The 16,970-nt window shown below is 40.3% G+C and overlaps 1 protein-coding gene across 3 annotated transcripts in view; it reads right to left on the bottom strand.

The window, feature by feature from the left end:
- Nucleotides 1-2,353: 2,353 nt before the first annotated feature.
- LOC127571100 (inter-alpha-trypsin inhibitor heavy chain H3-like) overlaps nucleotides 2,354-16,970 on the bottom strand; it is a 45,091-nt gene continuing 30,474 nt past the window's right edge. For 2 of the 3 annotated variants that reach the window (XM_052017162.1, XM_052017164.1), the window contains 7 exons: nucleotides 12,046-12,087; nucleotides 7,872-7,895; nucleotides 6,914-7,027; nucleotides 5,363-5,564; nucleotides 3,542-3,714; nucleotides 2,652-2,763; nucleotides 2,354-2,534 (listed from right to left, as the gene is read on the bottom strand). In XM_052017162.1, the coding sequence (XP_051873122.1) occupies nucleotides 2,390-2,534; nucleotides 2,652-2,763; nucleotides 3,542-3,714; nucleotides 5,363-5,564; nucleotides 6,914-7,027; nucleotides 7,872-7,895; nucleotides 12,046-12,087 (812 nt within the window). In that variant the 3' untranslated portion in view covers nucleotides 2,354-2,389. The remainder of the gene's footprint in view (nucleotides 2,535-2,651; nucleotides 2,764-3,541; nucleotides 3,715-5,362; nucleotides 5,565-6,913; nucleotides 7,028-7,871; nucleotides 7,896-12,045; nucleotides 12,088-16,970) is intronic. The other variant, XM_052017163.1, reaches the window with a different exon arrangement.

Genomic DNA, 16,970 nt, shown 5'->3' with positions numbered 1-16,970 from the left:
ACTTCTTTCTCAGTCCTCTGTCAATGAGTTAGTCTCTTGTCCCTTCAATGGTAGGTTATCCTGTCTGATATTTTGACCTTTATCATGCACAAGTGTTGTATTGGGAAAAATTCTGTACTTATCAACACTTTGAAAGGAAGTTGAATGGGTTTCATTCCGGCAATAATTTGGCCATGACCATTTGTTGTTATTTCTCTGTAGGTTTGTACGTCCTGTGGATATTCAGTTCATGGGGGTTCAGAGAAGAAAACAGTTTAAGTTTTACTAACGTCATTTGTGTGGTCTAATTACTCTCTATTCTTGTAGTTTATTTGTATAAATAGTTCCTCTAGCCCACAGCTCGTTTTAAAATATCACCTGGAAACTATTTAGCTCCTCATGTGATGTGGAGCTTGATCAATTTTTATGTGTGAAGGCCACAAAATTGCCTTTGTAGGACAACTACCTGACCCCTTTTATGCTGGTTTATTTTGCGTTAAATGTCTTCATGCTGCTGGTTTTGCCACACAATCAACAGAGAGTGAAGCGACACGAGTTCTGGTGCACAGTACTTGGATGAGAATTTTGACAGAGGAACCTACAGGTGAAGGCTAATGGTCAACCTCAATGAAATGTTTGGTTCATTGGCAGACCTACCAGAGGGCCTGCAGACATGGAGGAAACCGGTACCAATTCTGCACTGTGTGGAGTTTTGAGCCACTGGTTGCTGCTGGCATCCAGCACTGGATACCAGTTTTAAAGGGGTTTTCAGGGTATACTGGCAATCCAGGAGTCTTCTAGGGGAGCGGCAAGCTTTTCTAGGGAGCATAAACCTGTTGTCTCTAAGGGTGACAAGATTCATGATCCCACCACAATTATTTTCCTGGTGCACATGTGGTTGCCCATCAGCAAGGCAGGCTGCTGTGCTCATGCTGACAAGGTGCAATCTAAAGCTGGGCCATGTTCTCCAGTGGAAGTCAGGAGCCTTCTGCAGATTGGGTAACATTGCATCAAGATAGGCGAGGCTTTTGGAAGACCAATTTCAAAAGAATGGGGAATGCTTAAGTGAAATCTGGCGTATTTTCATTTATTAATTAGTTTTGGATGTTGTGTTAAGACAAGCAGATGCTGAGCTGGTCAGTAAAAGAGAGAGGACAAGAAGAGCAACACACACAAAATGCTGGAGGAACTCAGCAGACCAGGCAGCATCTATAGAGGGAAATAAACAGTCAACATTTCAGGTCGAGACCCTTCATCAGGACTGGAAAGGGAAGAGGGCAGAAGCCAGGATAAAAAGGTAGGGGGAGGGGGAGGAGCACAAGCTGGCAGGTGACAGGTGAGTCTGGGTGAGAGGGGGATGATACGTGAGTGGGATGGAAGGGAATGATGTAAGAAGCTGGGAGGTGATAGATGGAAGAAGCAAAAGGCTAGAGAAGAAGGAATCCAATAGGAGAGGACAGTGGACCATGGAATAAAGGGAAGGAGGTGGGGAACCAGAGGGAGGTGATGGGCAGGTCATGAGGGCGAGGGAGGGGATTGAGAAGGGGTGAGGGAGCCACAGGAATGAGGGAAAACAAAGGGGGGGGAATAAAAGGGGAAAACAGAGGGAGTGGTTACAGGAAGTTAGATAAATCAATGTTGATGCTGTCAGGTTGGAGACTACCAAGACGGAATATGAGGTGTTGCTCCTCCAACCTGTGTCTGGCCTCAAAGCAGCAGTAGAGGAGGCCGTGGATGGACATATCAGTAGGGAAATGGGAAGTGGAATTGAAGTGGCTGGCCAAGTGGAATTGAATTGGAAGGATATGAAGAAACCTGCTGATGACTGGATTTGAGTTCAATGGTAGTTCATTCAGAGGAGTCGGTCATGAACAACTCAAACAGAAACTGGCTGAAAGACTGCATCTCCTTTCACTTCCTCTCCCACTCAGCAGCTGCTCAACCTAGGGATGATGGGAAGGTCCAAGCCCCCACGGTAGCAAGATTGTGCAGCAAACAGCCACCAAATCTCAATATTCGCTCTACTGAGTACTGCAGGGCTGTGGAATCATTGTTTGAGCAATCCAGTGACCTGCTCCATCACATTTGGTCTGGCAGCATAGCATCCATTACAGCCCTGTGGCTTACAAAGTGGAGTCAAGAGCTAAATCATCTGTGGTGTCTCAGATGCAGATACTGTTAGGCTGCTGTAGAATGAAGACATAATGGTTGTGCCATGAACTGATTGGATAGTGCGCCTATCAAGTGCTGACTAATTTCTAGTTACTGCATTTTTGCATGACAACCTCTGTACTTGGATTTAGAATGAAATGCATTGCAATTTTTTGATATAAACTGTATGAAAATGTATGAATAATATAACAATTGTAATTACATTTTCACCATTTTATTTTGATAAACTGGTTAGATGTTATGATGTTGCTGAATCAAATAAAGAGGAAACAATGTAGTCTGTGTGAATTCCATCAATAAATCCTTTCCCGTTATTGTGCACAAACCAGCAAGAGACATTGGCACCCCATTTTGAATCCAGTCGGTAATCTTTCTGCCACCCTCTAACAAGAAAAACAATGTACATGTAAGTAATAAAGAAAATTAAAATATCCATAAATACAATTTTGAATAACATATCCCAAGATACAGAAACTTGAAACCACAGTTAAGGCTTTTACCTTGTTACTGTGAGTTTGTGACCCTTTACAATCATTGTTGCATCTGGTTTCTGTGGATCTGATCCAGGGTGAATGTTGTACACCTTAGCTTCAATGTCATGGTAAAATTGACCTGAATCAATACAAAAGTAAAAATAATTCTGGGTAGAAATGACAACTGTGTAGTAGGAAACTAATCGTGTCAAATTTCAGTTCTAGTTTGGCTCAGTGCAAGCAGGTTGTGACTGGCATACAACCAGGTTAAACCAGTTTAAACCTGAATCCTGCCAGTTACCTATTTAACTGAGGCTGTCCCTTTTAGTGCAGGATGAAAAAAATGTATCACTGTTAGAGGTGAAGTCTTCTAGATGTGATGCTGAGAATACATGAAAGATTGCATTACGTGAGGAAGAGTTCTCCTAATACCCTTAATAACATTTAATAACGGGCGGCACGGTAGCGTAGCGGTTAGCACGATGCTATTACAGCACCAACGATCGGGGTTCGATTCCCGTCGCTGTCTGTAAGGAGTTTGTACGTTCTCCCCGTGTCAGCGTGGGTTTCCTCCGGGTGCTCCGGTTTCCTCCCACATTCCAAAGACGTACAGGTAGGTTAATATGGGTTTAAAATGGGCGGCGCGGACTCGTTGGGCCGGAAGGGCCTGTTACCATGCTGTAAATAAAATTTAATTTAAAAAATTTGAATTTAATTTAAGATTTAACCTCAACCAACATCATTAAAACAGATTTATATCAGTCTTATTTGGGAGATTTTGCTATATACAGTATGTGTTGGATACCAGTTTCTGTATATTACAACGCTATCTACTTGGTTAGCAATGCAGTGCTTTGGGACACCTTGTGACACTATATAAATGAATATGTAGTTCATGAAGTGAATATTCCACATACCAAGTAATCCATGGGTTGTATTTGACAGCCTGTGGCTGTCAAGTGTATAAAATCCCAGAAAGTCTCTGTGTAGGGGATGCTTTCTCCAGACGCGATGCAGCGCAATAACAAAGGTTGCGTCATCTCCCATCGTGAAAGTGAGATTCCTTTCTTTCATGATCGAGATTGAGAAACTGGGGAAATTTTTGTTTAAGTGCTTTGTTATTATCAATCTGAAATGGTCTTAACTCTTTATAGCAGCTTTAGTAAGAATTAAGAAGTATAGGAACATATTTTTAAGCATCTTGTAACCAGAGGCTTTAGCTGAAATGAAGTCTATTGAAATTACAGCCCATGGAGTCAAACATCACAGAAACAGGTCCTTGGACCCACTGAGTCCACACTGACTGTCAACCATCCACTTACACTAAACCTACACTAATCTTGTTTTATTCTTCCCACATTCCCATCAACTCCTCCCAGATTCTATCACTCACCTACACATTAGAGGTAACTTACAGTAGCCAATAAGCCTGCCAACCTATATGTCTCCTGTATGTGAAGAAACCAGAGCATCTGGAGGAAACCCACGTGGTCACAGAGAGAACATGCAAACTCCACAAGAACCTGTTTCACTGGCCCATTCTAATGTGCTTTCAATTCGTGGAAGGCAGTAGCATCATTTTTAGAACATAGAACATTACAGCACAGTACAGTACAGGCCCTTTGGCCCACAATGTTGTGCAAACATTTTATCCTGCTCTAAGATCTATCTCACCCTTCCCTCCCACATAGCCCTCCATTTTTCTATCATTCATGTGACTATCTAAGAGTCTCTTAAATGTCCCTAATGTATCTGCCTCCACCACCTCTGCTGGCAGTGCGTTCCACACACCCACCATTCTGTGTAAAAAAAAACTTGCATCTTACATCCCCCTCATACCTTCCTCCAATCACCTTAAAATTATGCCCCCTCGTGTGAGCCATTTTCGCCTTGGGAAAAAAATCTCTGACTGTCCACTCGATCTATGCCTCTTATCATCTTGTAGACCTCTATCAAGTCATCTCTCATCCTCCTTCTCTCCAAAGCGAAAATCCCTAGCTCGCTCAACCTATCCTCATAAGACATGCTCTGAAATTCAGGCAGCAGTCTGGTAAATCTCGTCTGCACCTCTCTATAGCTTCCACATCCTTCCTATAATGAGGCGACCAGAACTAAACACAATACTCCAAGTGTGGTCTAACCAGAGTTTTATAGAGCTGCAATTACAAAATTTATTCATGCATGTTTTTGAGAACACCACAGGAGTGAACTCAGGCAAAACTCCAAGAAAAGGTATAATCAATACTCCAGACCTGGTTTCCCTTATGCCCTATATAACTGAGGCATAACCTCCCTACTTTTGTATTCAGTTTTCCTCACAATATATGATAACATTCTGAGAGTGTTCCCAATTATTTGAACACTTCCTAGATTAGTTAATCCTTATTTGTAATTTTGTGACTGTCTTTTAGGATGTTGCTGAAGTGCAGCCAGAGTTTCGTCACCACCCAAGATTCCTTTCTCTCTATGTGAGAACATTCTTGTCTCGATTTACTGCCTTCCCTGGTGGAGACATAGAACTCAGCTTAAACAAAAAATTAGTTGAGCACAAAATTACAAGACAATGAAAGATGACCTTGAATTTATCAAACCAGAAATATGCTGCAGAGCAACCAAGTGTATTTAAACTTCCCACTTCCATTAGACTATCTGGGACACCAGTTGTATTTTCAGAACCATTGAAAATAATTCTAAATTAAAAAGATATTGTGGTCCTATTATTAAAGTCCAGCCAATACCTCTCAAACGTTAAGGTCATTGTTGCTGACCAGGGAATAATAGTCTTGTCTTCCTTGTAAAATATGGTGATCACTTCAGTTGTTACTGATATTCTCAAGTTGATTTTTCTGTTTTCGAGCCCAAACGTTCCAAAGTAGGTCGTCACTTTCTGGTTATTTTCTGTTTTCTTATCTCCTATTAATTGTCCATTTATTTTTATGCCTATTGTTTTATTATAAACATATAGAAAATAACAATAAATAATAAGACTCAATACAAAAATGGAACACTTATCAATAATCACTGCTGTACAGAAATACAGCGTGCATTTGTACAAGATAGCCCAATAAGGAAGAATGGAAAAATATGGAGTGAAAGATACAACAAATAGTAAGGACATAAGAAGTCAACACAGTGGGAAATTGGGTAATTGGAAGGTAAGATTTGGAAAGTGGACAACCATACATCCATAACCAAAACAAAAATGTATAGTAGCAGATGTGATAAGCAATTATTTTTCACTTATGCCTAGCCAAAAGATAAACATAGAAATATGAATGTAGATGGTGACTGAGAGACTGATTAGAAAGACACGGAAAAAAAGAAAATGGACCTGGAAGTTTGGTTGTGTAACTCTATATATTTCAGTGCAGCATGATTACAAGTCTGCTTTTCTTGGAGTGAAACACCGTAACAAACATTTCTGTGACATTTTGTGTCACCCTGGAAGTTTGCCTAGGCTCTTCCCAGCCTGAGTTGTGCTTGTGTGTCAGACATATTACTTGCACAATAAATGACATCAGTCTCCATGCAAAACACCTTCTGGAATGTTATCAGAGAAGTAAGACCACATTGTTCCAAGGAGCAACTCTTGGTCACTCCTGAATTAAATAGATTTTAATAATGAAGTGCCACATGAAAAAGTCCCATACTTACCTTCTATACTTAAAATACCCTCTCCCTCCTATAGCCTGGTATTGAACTCACTTTTAATCGTCTCTATCCCTGACCTTCCAATCACTATTAGCCCTGAGTCATGGGCCAACCTTGGTTACAATAATAGTGCCAGAAGATTGGAAAATTGTATGAATGTAGAACTAATTACATTGTTTTCACTCTCCAAAGCTAAAGGTTCTTTTCCTTTTGCAGATGATTATAAGCATTCCTATCGTCTAACTGTCATGGATAACACAGAAAACATTCAGTCAAATAACATGTGTACAGATACGTGGAGGTAAAAAACTCAATCATGCTTTGAAGAAAAGCACTTAGGTTTTCCAGATATCTTGGCCAACAATTTTCTCTAATTTAATTTATCTCATTATTCTCTGGAGCCTTGCGGAGTACAAATTGGCCAATCTATTTATCTAAAATAACACTGAGTCTATCGTAAAGGTTATTAATTGACAGTGGAGCACATTGGAACATCCATAGGACATGAAGGACAGTAAAAAAAACCTAGGTTTTTCCTTTCCTATATTGTGAAAATTCATTATTTCACTTATGATTGGATTTTGTTTTAATGCCCTGCCTAAACATAATACTCTATTGGATGTTCAGAATACTGTTACCTGTGATTGGATCAGTGACCAGATTCATAACTAAACCTGGTTTCCCAGCAATGTTGAAACAGGCAGCATCATGTTGTTTTTGCATTAGAATAATGAAATGGGGATCTCCATCAACTTTAAAAAAATGCATAAAGTTAACAAATCTGAAGTAATTGCAGGAAATAATATTTTTTATAGTTTAAAAACAGTAAAGGTATTGCATTCTGTGATGTCAGATATCAAATTGACATTGTTAAAGAGAACATATTTTACACAAACACTAAAAAACTGTATATTTTTGTTAAAAATAGTAAATCTTGTTGACAAAATATGTTATAATAATAAATCTCCCAAATTCTTTCAAAGACTGCTCTTGTTTTGTTACGTTTACATTTGTCCGCATTGAAGGTCATTTGCCATCTTCTAGCCTAAAGGTTTGAATCTTTCTGAACCCTTGACTGACATGAGCATATCCTTGATCCTCTGCATGGTGAATTTTCAACTTCGGCCATAGGGGATGTGTACAAGAGCCCAAATGTTTTCTGATAGGTGAATTGGAAAGATATTCCACTGCCCTCTTAAACACCTCATGGCAGCAAATTTCAACATGGCATTGACAGGCTCAGGGATGCTCTTCCCTCCCTTACTGGCCAGGTTTGGTTAAATGATGATAGGAAACCAACAAAAAATGGGAGGTAAATTCTTATCCCCACAAATGATGCAACTGCACTAACCGTGATAACAAACAATAAAGTTGATAAGTTTAACACTATGAAAATGTAGAATAAGAAAATGTTAGTGTAGTAAATTGATTAAGTGAAAGTTTCCTCTTTCCATTTAACAATTTCAATAGTAGTTTGGACAAGCCAATGGCACAGAAAAAAAAGCCTGTTTCTATGCCAAAAGTCACATAAAATTTTCTATCTATCCAATTACACTGCTAACTGCATTTGGTTAGAAAGAAACATAACTAACTTACCACTAGTTACTGGATAGTAGGCTGCTTAGGAGTAAACAAAACAGATCAATGAAATGTTCCATAAAATTACATAGAAGTGAATAGATATTACTCAATTTTTATGAAATGTGAAACAATAACCCAATTAAAAGGTTCAGATTATAAACATAAATTGTACCTTTCTTTAATCATCTGAACCTTTGAAATTAATAACTGATGCTAGAGCATTAGTTTAAGTATAATAGTCACATAGTGGTTACATTGTTTAAAATCTTCTTTGAATCATGTTGCTGCTGCGTTGTATGGTCCTCAACAGGACACTGAGTGACAATGGGACCCTAAGTGATTTTTTTTCTTCACATAAAACCTAAAGGATCAGTAATGTGGAATCTAGACATGATCTGGCATGTGATGGCTTTTCATTCTCCAACTTTATTAATGGGCAAGATCTTCTGCATGTATACTGGGACTTAGCTCCCAGCACTCCACTGTAGCAGAGTGCAGTACAGGGTCCCAGCAAGGGCAGCTGCTGCACTTGCACAATGGCTTTAACAGCCAATGAAGTTCATCCTGTAAGGTCATTGGCTGTCAAAGCTGTCGATGTTATTGGAGCCGCTAAATACTTATACTCTAAATATTTTTGTCATTCACAAAATCAATTATATTTGGAACCTGTTAAAAAGAAAAATTATGAAACAATTTAAAGTATTAAACTTTTCAATGTTTAACAAGCTAAAAAAACAATTAAATAAATTAATAACCTCCGTATGCCTTTCTTCCAGCAGCAGATATTTCCCACTTATTTGACTGGAAACCACTGTGTTTGCACCAGCATCAACCTGACACGAGGATGATGGGCCAGGGAGTCTCCAGAGATTCATGCTCCATGAGGAGTCTACCAGCACAGCACAGGGGAGAGCTCCAGCCAGCAGAGCAGAAGATGCTGCTCTTTGCTTTGGACCAGACTGGTGTTGAAAAATAGGACTTCAGTGAGAATGCCCAGTTGAGTCCTGGAATAATTGCTGGTGCTGGGAGTGGAAGACCTGCATTAATAAGCTTGAAGAATGAGCATTTAGTTACCAAATGCATTTCAGTGTAGATAAGCATAATATTGTGTGTTTAAATATTGTGCCCCGATAACGTTCATACAGTATAGGGTGGAATGACAATGGGATTTATAGATATATAAATCACTAAAATGATGATGCATGCTAATAAGACTGTAAAAAAGTGAACAAAGAACTCAGTTTTATTTCTAGACATACAAGTGAAAATCAGAGAAGTCAGTGTAAGTTTGCCTCAAACTGTTATTTAGACAACAGAATACTGTGGCTAGCTCTGGTCTTCATATTCTGAAAACCTAAAATCGTTGGTCATTGGAAGGTGCAATATTTATTTACAGGAATAATTTCAGAACTGATATGTTGTTAATAGCAGGAAAGACACAACCTTTTTTTGTGGAAAGGGCTGAGAGTTCAGTTGATAAACCTATTTAAGATTATGATAAGGTGCAATAGGAGAACCATTGAAAGAATGTTCCTGTAAGTGGGGAGAGTGAAATTAGAGGCTAAAAATATGACAATCATTAACAAATATTTTAGGGCACTGAAGAGAAACTTCATTACCTGAAGAGTGGCAATAATATGGAGCTTGCCATCAGCAGGAGGCATTGAGGTGAGCAGTATAGATGCGTTCAAGGGCAAAGTAGAGGGATGGGATGCTTGTGCACCGTGTTTAGTTGAGGCCACAACATGCACTCTGGATCACTTGACATTCATTGCCACATTGTGGGGAGGGGGGGGGGCGGGGAGAGAGTAGGATCCATGTGACAAGCCTTCTCACTGATGATGTTGTTTCCTTCTTTTTGTGTTATTGACATAGAAACCTTTTGGATGAAGAGAGAAGGAGCCATACAATTGGCTCTCTTACAAACTGATGACATCTCTTCCTTTGCTTTGCAGGTTATTTTCATTGAAATGCTTTACAACGTTTCCTGGCTGAGGGAGCAGCATCACCCCCACCAATACCCCTGTCAATCATTTTGGGGGAAGTGTCTAAAAGGATTTTTAAAATCTTTAAAAAATATTTAACTCATTCCAAAAGTACCTCTGTCTTGCTGGCTCGTATTGTAGGCAAATTATTATATGGACAATGTTAACCAATTTCACTTCACTTCAACATACCCAGCCAATCTTCAGAGTCTCAGCCTGAGTCAAAGACCATGGGGAAGGCTGAGGTCTCACTTAGCTGAAGGCCTCTCACCACTTAACCACCCAGTTCCACTAAAAAAAATCAAGGTGGAGTAGGGACCAGGGACTGGCTTTGTCAGTGATCAAGGAGCAGGAAGGTGTTCTGCTCAACAATCAATGAGCCTTTCCATCTATCCAGCCACTGTACAACTGGAAACAGACATAATTCCCCATGGTTGCTCCAGTAACCACTGTTCCATGGGCCACGGCTTGATCATGGTTAGGGAGCAAGGAGTGTTAAGTGGATTAGATAAAGGGGGACAAAGGCTCATTGGCCAATTAGGTCAAAGTTACCTAACTGTTATGTTGTAAAGTCAACATAGACACTTGCAACATTACCAGATTTCTAGACCAAAAGCAGACTTACAGAAAAAGTCATAGCTGGCTTATATTGAAATCATTGCAAAGATGAAAATGACTAAACCATTTCCTACATTTTTGTTTAAATTTGACATATAACTTTGAACAAATGTTGTTTAGAAATATTTTCATTTGTTCAGATCACTCATGGAAAAAACAGAAGAGATTATAGTATGAATGACACTGTTCTTGTATATACCCTGCATAAACTCACCTGAATTTCTGTTCAGTATGATGACAATTCTGCATTAACTTATTCCAAATGGAATTATTATTTTTAGAACATGATATAACCTTTAGACGTGTTCATTTTCAAAAGTAACTTGAACTGTATGTGTAACCAAGACTTCAAATCTGTACTTTAACGAGGAAATGTACCAGAGTTTGCTGTTTAGCTGTATGTTTATCTGCAGAATTGTTACAGTTGGAGAAGAACTGTCAACTGTACGAATTCAATCATTAATCCATCAGTAAATTTGAAACTGCTGTATCAATGTGTATCAATAAACAAAAAGAGAAACATTCTGAGGGTCACCGACTTCTCTTGAAAGTTTATGTCCAAAATATTCCCCCAGGGTAGGGAAGTCCAAAACTAGGGGGCATAGACTTAGGGTGAAAGGGGAAAGATTTATAAGGGACTTGAGGGGCAATTTTTTCATGCAGAGGATGGTGAGTATATGAAATGAGCTACTAGAGGAAGTGGTTGAGGCAGGTACAAGAGTATCATTTAAGAAGCACTTGGAGAGGTACATGCAGGGACAGGGCTTAGAGGGATATGGGCCAAACGCAGGAAATTGGATCTAGCTGGGTGGGCACCATAGCTGGCATGGACTGGTTGGGCCGAAGGGCCTGTATCCGTGCCGTATGACTCTATGAGTTGTACAGTTCCAAGGTACAAATATGAATCACATATTTTCCTGTATATTACTGACCAGAGATTTGTTTTGTGGAAAAATCTGTTAGTATCATCAAAACCCAATATTGCAAAAATCAGTTAATCTGACATCCTCAGGACTTTGATTGTGCCAGACTAACTTCTTTTCTGTACAATTGAATGTTATTGCTAGTAATACACAAACTCACTTTCATTTCACTATTTTTACATGTCACACAACAGTATAATAAATTTTCCAGTTATGTTTAAAGGGAGCAAGAAATATACAAACACTCGGGATTTCAGCTGCAAACCTAGCCATGTTCCTGATCCCTGGTGTTCCGAACCTTAATTCCAGCTCTGGCTGCTTTCCAGATCCCCAGCTCCGGCTGTGCATCCTGCTTGCACTCTGGACCCCAGGCTCACATGCCCAACTAATGAGTGAGCCAGATGCCAAACCATCAGGTTATTGAAGTTTTATGTAAATATATTGGAGTTCACAGACTGAGAAGGAATACAGTTGAAGGGATTATGTGGAATAAGACAGCTAACAGTTGGATGGTATGTTGCACGTGAAGTAAATTAGTTCATCCATTACAAGTAATCCTTCTTATCTTGGCTCAATTAAAGATGTGTTATTTTTCACAAAACATTTTAAAATCAACTACAAACGATGGAGGATTTTATTTTGAATAAGATACAATTAAGTTACCTGGTGAATACAAATATTTTGAACTTCTAGGTTGGAATGTGCCTGTAAAAGAAATCAAAATATCTCTGTAGGCATCGAGGCATCCAAATCCTGGAGTATGCCTTTCAACATGTGTAAGTCCCAAGCTCACTTTCTCCCTGTTAACTAACACTTTCCTTTAATTAGTCCAGTACAAACAGACTTGCCTTCAATTGATAAGATGTCTTTATTAGTCACATGTACATTGAAACACACAGTGAAATGCATCCTTTTGCGTAGAGTGTTCTGGGGGCAGCCCGTGAGTGTCACCAGGTTTCTGGTGCCAACATAGCATGCCCACAACTTCCTAACCTGTATGTCTGTGGAATGTGGGAGGAAACTGGAGCACCAGGAAGAAACCTACGTGGACACGGGGAGAACGTACAAATTCCTTACAGGCAGTGGCTGGATTTGAACCCGGGTTGCTTGTGCTGTAAAGCGCTACACTAACTGCTACACTATCATGCCTGCCCTTTGTCAAGGCCCTAACCTCTGCAATACCTTTTCTAAACTGCTTTGCCTCTCTACTCTCATTTCTCCTTTTAAGATGTTCCCAAAAATACAACACTTTGACCAACTTTCTGGTCAGCTCCCCTAATATAGAGTTGATGTTAAATTCTATTTGTCAATGTGTTTACACTATTAATGGTGCTAGATAAATGGAAATTGCTGCTGTACTTAATTTGCTTTGATGGTCAATTTGTTTATCCTGTTATCTTGATAAAATATGATTACAACATAATCTGAGTCAATCTTGCTCCCTAGCAACCTCTATGCTTTTTGGACACTGTTAGGGGTTAGAGAAGTGCATTCAGAACCAGGAATGTGGCACAGAGACTGGCTCAGCTACACAGGAGGGGACGAAGAAAAATAAAGAGAGCAAAAGTGATAAGGGATTCAGTTGTTAGGGGCACAGACAGGCATTTCTGTGGTTGTAGAAGCAACTTGAGGATGGTATGTTGCCTCCTTGGTGACAGGGTCAGAGGTATTACAGAGTGGCTGTAAAACATGTTGGAGGGGTTGGGTAAAGATCAAGAGTTCGTGATCCATATCAGTAACAATGACATAGGCAGAAAGAGGGAGGAGGTTCTGCAGGCAGAATTTAGAGAGCTATGAAAGAGATTAAAAAGCAGGACCTAAAAGATAATAATCTCTGTGCCACATGATAGTGAGTACTGGAACACAAAGATCAAGCAATTGAATCTATCACTGGAGAGATGGTGTATGAGGAAGAGCTTTAGATTCCTGAGGAATTGGGATGGTTTCTGGGGAAGATGGGATCACTGTAAGCCAGATGTGTTGCACCTCGACAGGAACAGGACCAATATTGTCACAGGTTCTGTTTGGGTGGATTTGAACTAGTTTGGCGGGGGGGGGGGGGGGGGGGGGGGGGAATAGAACCTGAGGGTAGAATCTGAAAGGATAAAAGCTAAGCCAGAAAGAGAAGGTAAGGGTTCAAGTGAAAGGTTATTTAGCAAGTTAACAAAAAAGGAAAAGGCAATTATGCAGGACAATGACAGGGGTAATGCTTACCAGAGTGTATTGAGAAGGGACAGAGTGTATAAACAGAAGAGTACACCAGCAAATTCCAGAGGTTAGGGCCTTGACAGCTAGAAGTAAACAAGGCTGATGAACCATAGGTACAGATAGCCATATGATGTAACTGCAATAACAGAAACCTGGCTCATAAAGCGGCAGGACTAGGCATTAAATATTCCTGGATATAAAGTGTGCAGAAAGTATAGGGAAGGGAAGAAAGGAGAAGGGGCAGCTGTATTGATTAAAGAGAATATTCCTGTACTGTAGAGAGAGGATGGTGCAGTGGAGCAATAAACAGAACTTTTATGTTAGACCTAAGAAAAAGTGAACATTACACTGCTGGGTATATTCTATATGTCACCAACGACTGAAAGAGATGCAGAGAAGCAAATATGCAGGGTGAATACAAAAACCTTTAGGCGAGTAACAATGAGGGACTTGAGTTATCCCAATGTAGGTCACACAGTGGTGCAGCTAGTAGAGCCACTGGCTCACGGTGAAGACGACCCAGGTTCAATCCTGATCTTGGATGCTATCTGTGTGGGTTTGCACGTTCTCTCTGTGGCTGCGTGGGTTTCCTCCCATGCCCCAAAGATGTATGGGTTGGTAGGTTAATTGGCTCTAGTGTGTAGGTGAGTGGTAGAATCTGGGGAAAGTAGATGGGAATGTGAGGAGAATAAAAAGATACAGGATTAATGTAGGATTAGTGTAGATGGGTGGTTGCTCAGCATGTACCTGGTGGGCCGAAGAGCCATTTCCATGCTGTATCTCTCTATGACTCAATGTAAACTAGATCATGATAGTGTTAAGGATATAGGAGGTGATGTGTCTCTAAAATATGTCCAGGATAATTTTCAAGAGAACACATGTTTCTGTCCAGCGAGGGAGGAGGCAGGATATGGTTCCAGGGAATAAAGTGGGTCGAATGCACCAAGTTTTGGTAGGGGAGCATTTAGGAAATAGTGATCATAACATCATAAGATTTAGTTTTGCTATAGGAAAGGAACGGGAGCAATCCAAAATTAATTAATTGAAGGAAGGACAATTTCAATGGGATTTGAGTGGATCTGTCCCAGACAAGTTGGAGCCAAAAGTGGACAGGTAAAACTATAATAGAACAATGGGCTGCCTTTAAGGAAGAGGTGAGTCCAAGTACATTTGAGGTAGATTCCCAGGAGGGGCAAAGGAAGACCAAACAAATCCAGAGCTCCCTGAATAATGAAAGGGATATGAAGGAAGACAAAGCAAAAAGCCTGGGGTGGTGGTGGAGGCAGATACATTGGACAGGTTCAAGAGTTTGTTGTATAGGCATATGGAGGAATGTGAGATAGAGGGATATGCGGGAGGAAAGGGTTAGATAGTGTGAGGGTGGTTTGATGGACGGCACAACATGGTGGGCCGAAGGGCCTGTTTTGTTCTGTACGGTTCTATGGTTCTATGGTTTAAAACAGGCTGTATATGACAAGTGTCAGGTTATAAATATCCGTGAGAACCAGGCAGCCCACAAAAGGACTAGAGGTGAAGTGAAGATAAGAAAGGCAAAAGAAACTTAAGAGAAAAGATTAGTTGCCAACATAAATGGTAAACCAGAAGTGTGCTGCAGGCATCTCAGTGAAACGGTGATACATAGAGGAATGGAGCTTATTAAGGACAAAAGTGAGAACTTGCACATGGATGCTAAGGGCATTAATAAGGTACTAAATAAATACTTTGGAAACACCCTCTTCCCTGGTGAAAACAGATACAAAATATTCAAAGTAATATGAGGGAGGAGACACTTGAGATATTAGATACACTAAAAGTTGATAGCATGGAAATAGAAAAGTTGTCCAAACTTAAAATAGCTAAAGCACCAGGACTGGATCCTAGGATTTTGAGTGAAGTATGGGAAGAAATCATGAAGGTACACTCCATAATCTTTCAATGCTCTTTGGATACAGGGTTGTACTAGAGGACTGAAGAACCACAAATGTTACTCTCTTGTTCCAAAAAGGAACTAGGGATAATCCCACCAACTATTGGCCAGTCTCTTTAACCTTGGTGGGAGGAATCTTTTACAAACATTGATCTGGGGCAGGATTCATAGTCAGATGGAGGAAAATGGATTAATTATGGCAAGCCAGCACAGATTTGTTAAGGGTGAATTAAGTGTAACCATTTAGGTAGAATTTTTTGATGAAGTAATGGATAAAGTTGATGAGGGTAATGCATGGACTTCCAGAAGGCTCTTCACAAGATGCCACATAACAGGTTTGGCACAAGGCTGAAGCACATTGCATAAAAGAAACATTGATAGCATGGATACAAATCTGGGTAACATTCAATGAAGTGTTATGGATTTTTTTTTAGACTGGAGTCAGGTGAATAGTGGCATCCCCAGGAATTGATGTTGGGGGTCATTGCATTTTTTTTTAACTGATATTAATGATTTAGACTTGGAGGTGCATGAAACAATTTCTAAATTTATAGACAACACAAAACTTAGCAGTATTGTGAACTGTGAAGATGATAGTAATAGATTGCAACAAGATAGAAACAGGCTGGTGGAACAGATTAGCACAAGGCAGTTTAATGCAGAGAAATGTGAGGTGATGTGTTAGAAAGATTTAGGAGAAGTATTATAGAATAGAGGATACTATTTTAAATAGAGAAACAAAGGACAGCAGATGTTAGAATCTAGATGAAAAGAACAACAAGATGCTGAAGGAACTCAGCAGGTCAGGCTGCATCCATGAAGAAAAACAGTCAACGTCTTGGGTCAGGACCCTTCTTCAGGACTGAAGATAGGAAAAGGGGAAGCCCAATATATTGGAGGGAAAAATAGAGCAGTGATTGGTGGACAAACAAGGGGAGGCGGGGTGGGCACAAGGTGGTGATAGGTAGATGCAGGTAATAGGCAGATGCGGGGGAGGAGGGGAGAACAGATCCACTGGGGGGGGTGGGTCAAGGGTATGGAGGCAGGGGAGGAGAGGAAAAGGAGAGAGAAAAAAATTGGCGAGGAGAAAAAAGAGAGATAGGCTAGGAAAGGGAAGAAATGAAGAGGCATGATGGGGGTGGGGGCTGGGCTTGGTTTACTTAAAGTGGGAGAATTCAATGTTCATGCCATTAGGCTGTAAGGTCCCAAGACGGAAAATGAAGTGTCGTTCCTCCAATTTGCATTTGGACTTCTCCGGGCAGTAGAGGAGGCCAAGGACTGACATATCAGTGATGGAGTGGGAGGGGAGTTGAAGTGACTGGCAACGGGGAGATGCAGACCACGGTTATGGATGGAGTGTAGGTGTTCTATGAAATGGTTGCCTAGTCTGCATTTGGTCTCGCCAATGTAGAGAAGGCCACACTTGGAGCACCAAATGCAGGAGATGATACTA

This window comes from Pristis pectinata, chromosome 6 (genome assembly GCF_009764475.1).
Source record: "Pristis pectinata isolate sPriPec2 chromosome 6, sPriPec2.1.pri, whole genome shotgun sequence".
Taxonomy (NCBI): Eukaryota; Metazoa; Chordata; class Chondrichthyes; order Rhinopristiformes; family Pristidae; genus Pristis; species Pristis pectinata.
The sequence above is the reverse complement of the archived record's forward strand: the minus strand, read 5'-3'. Positions and strand labels throughout refer to the sequence as shown.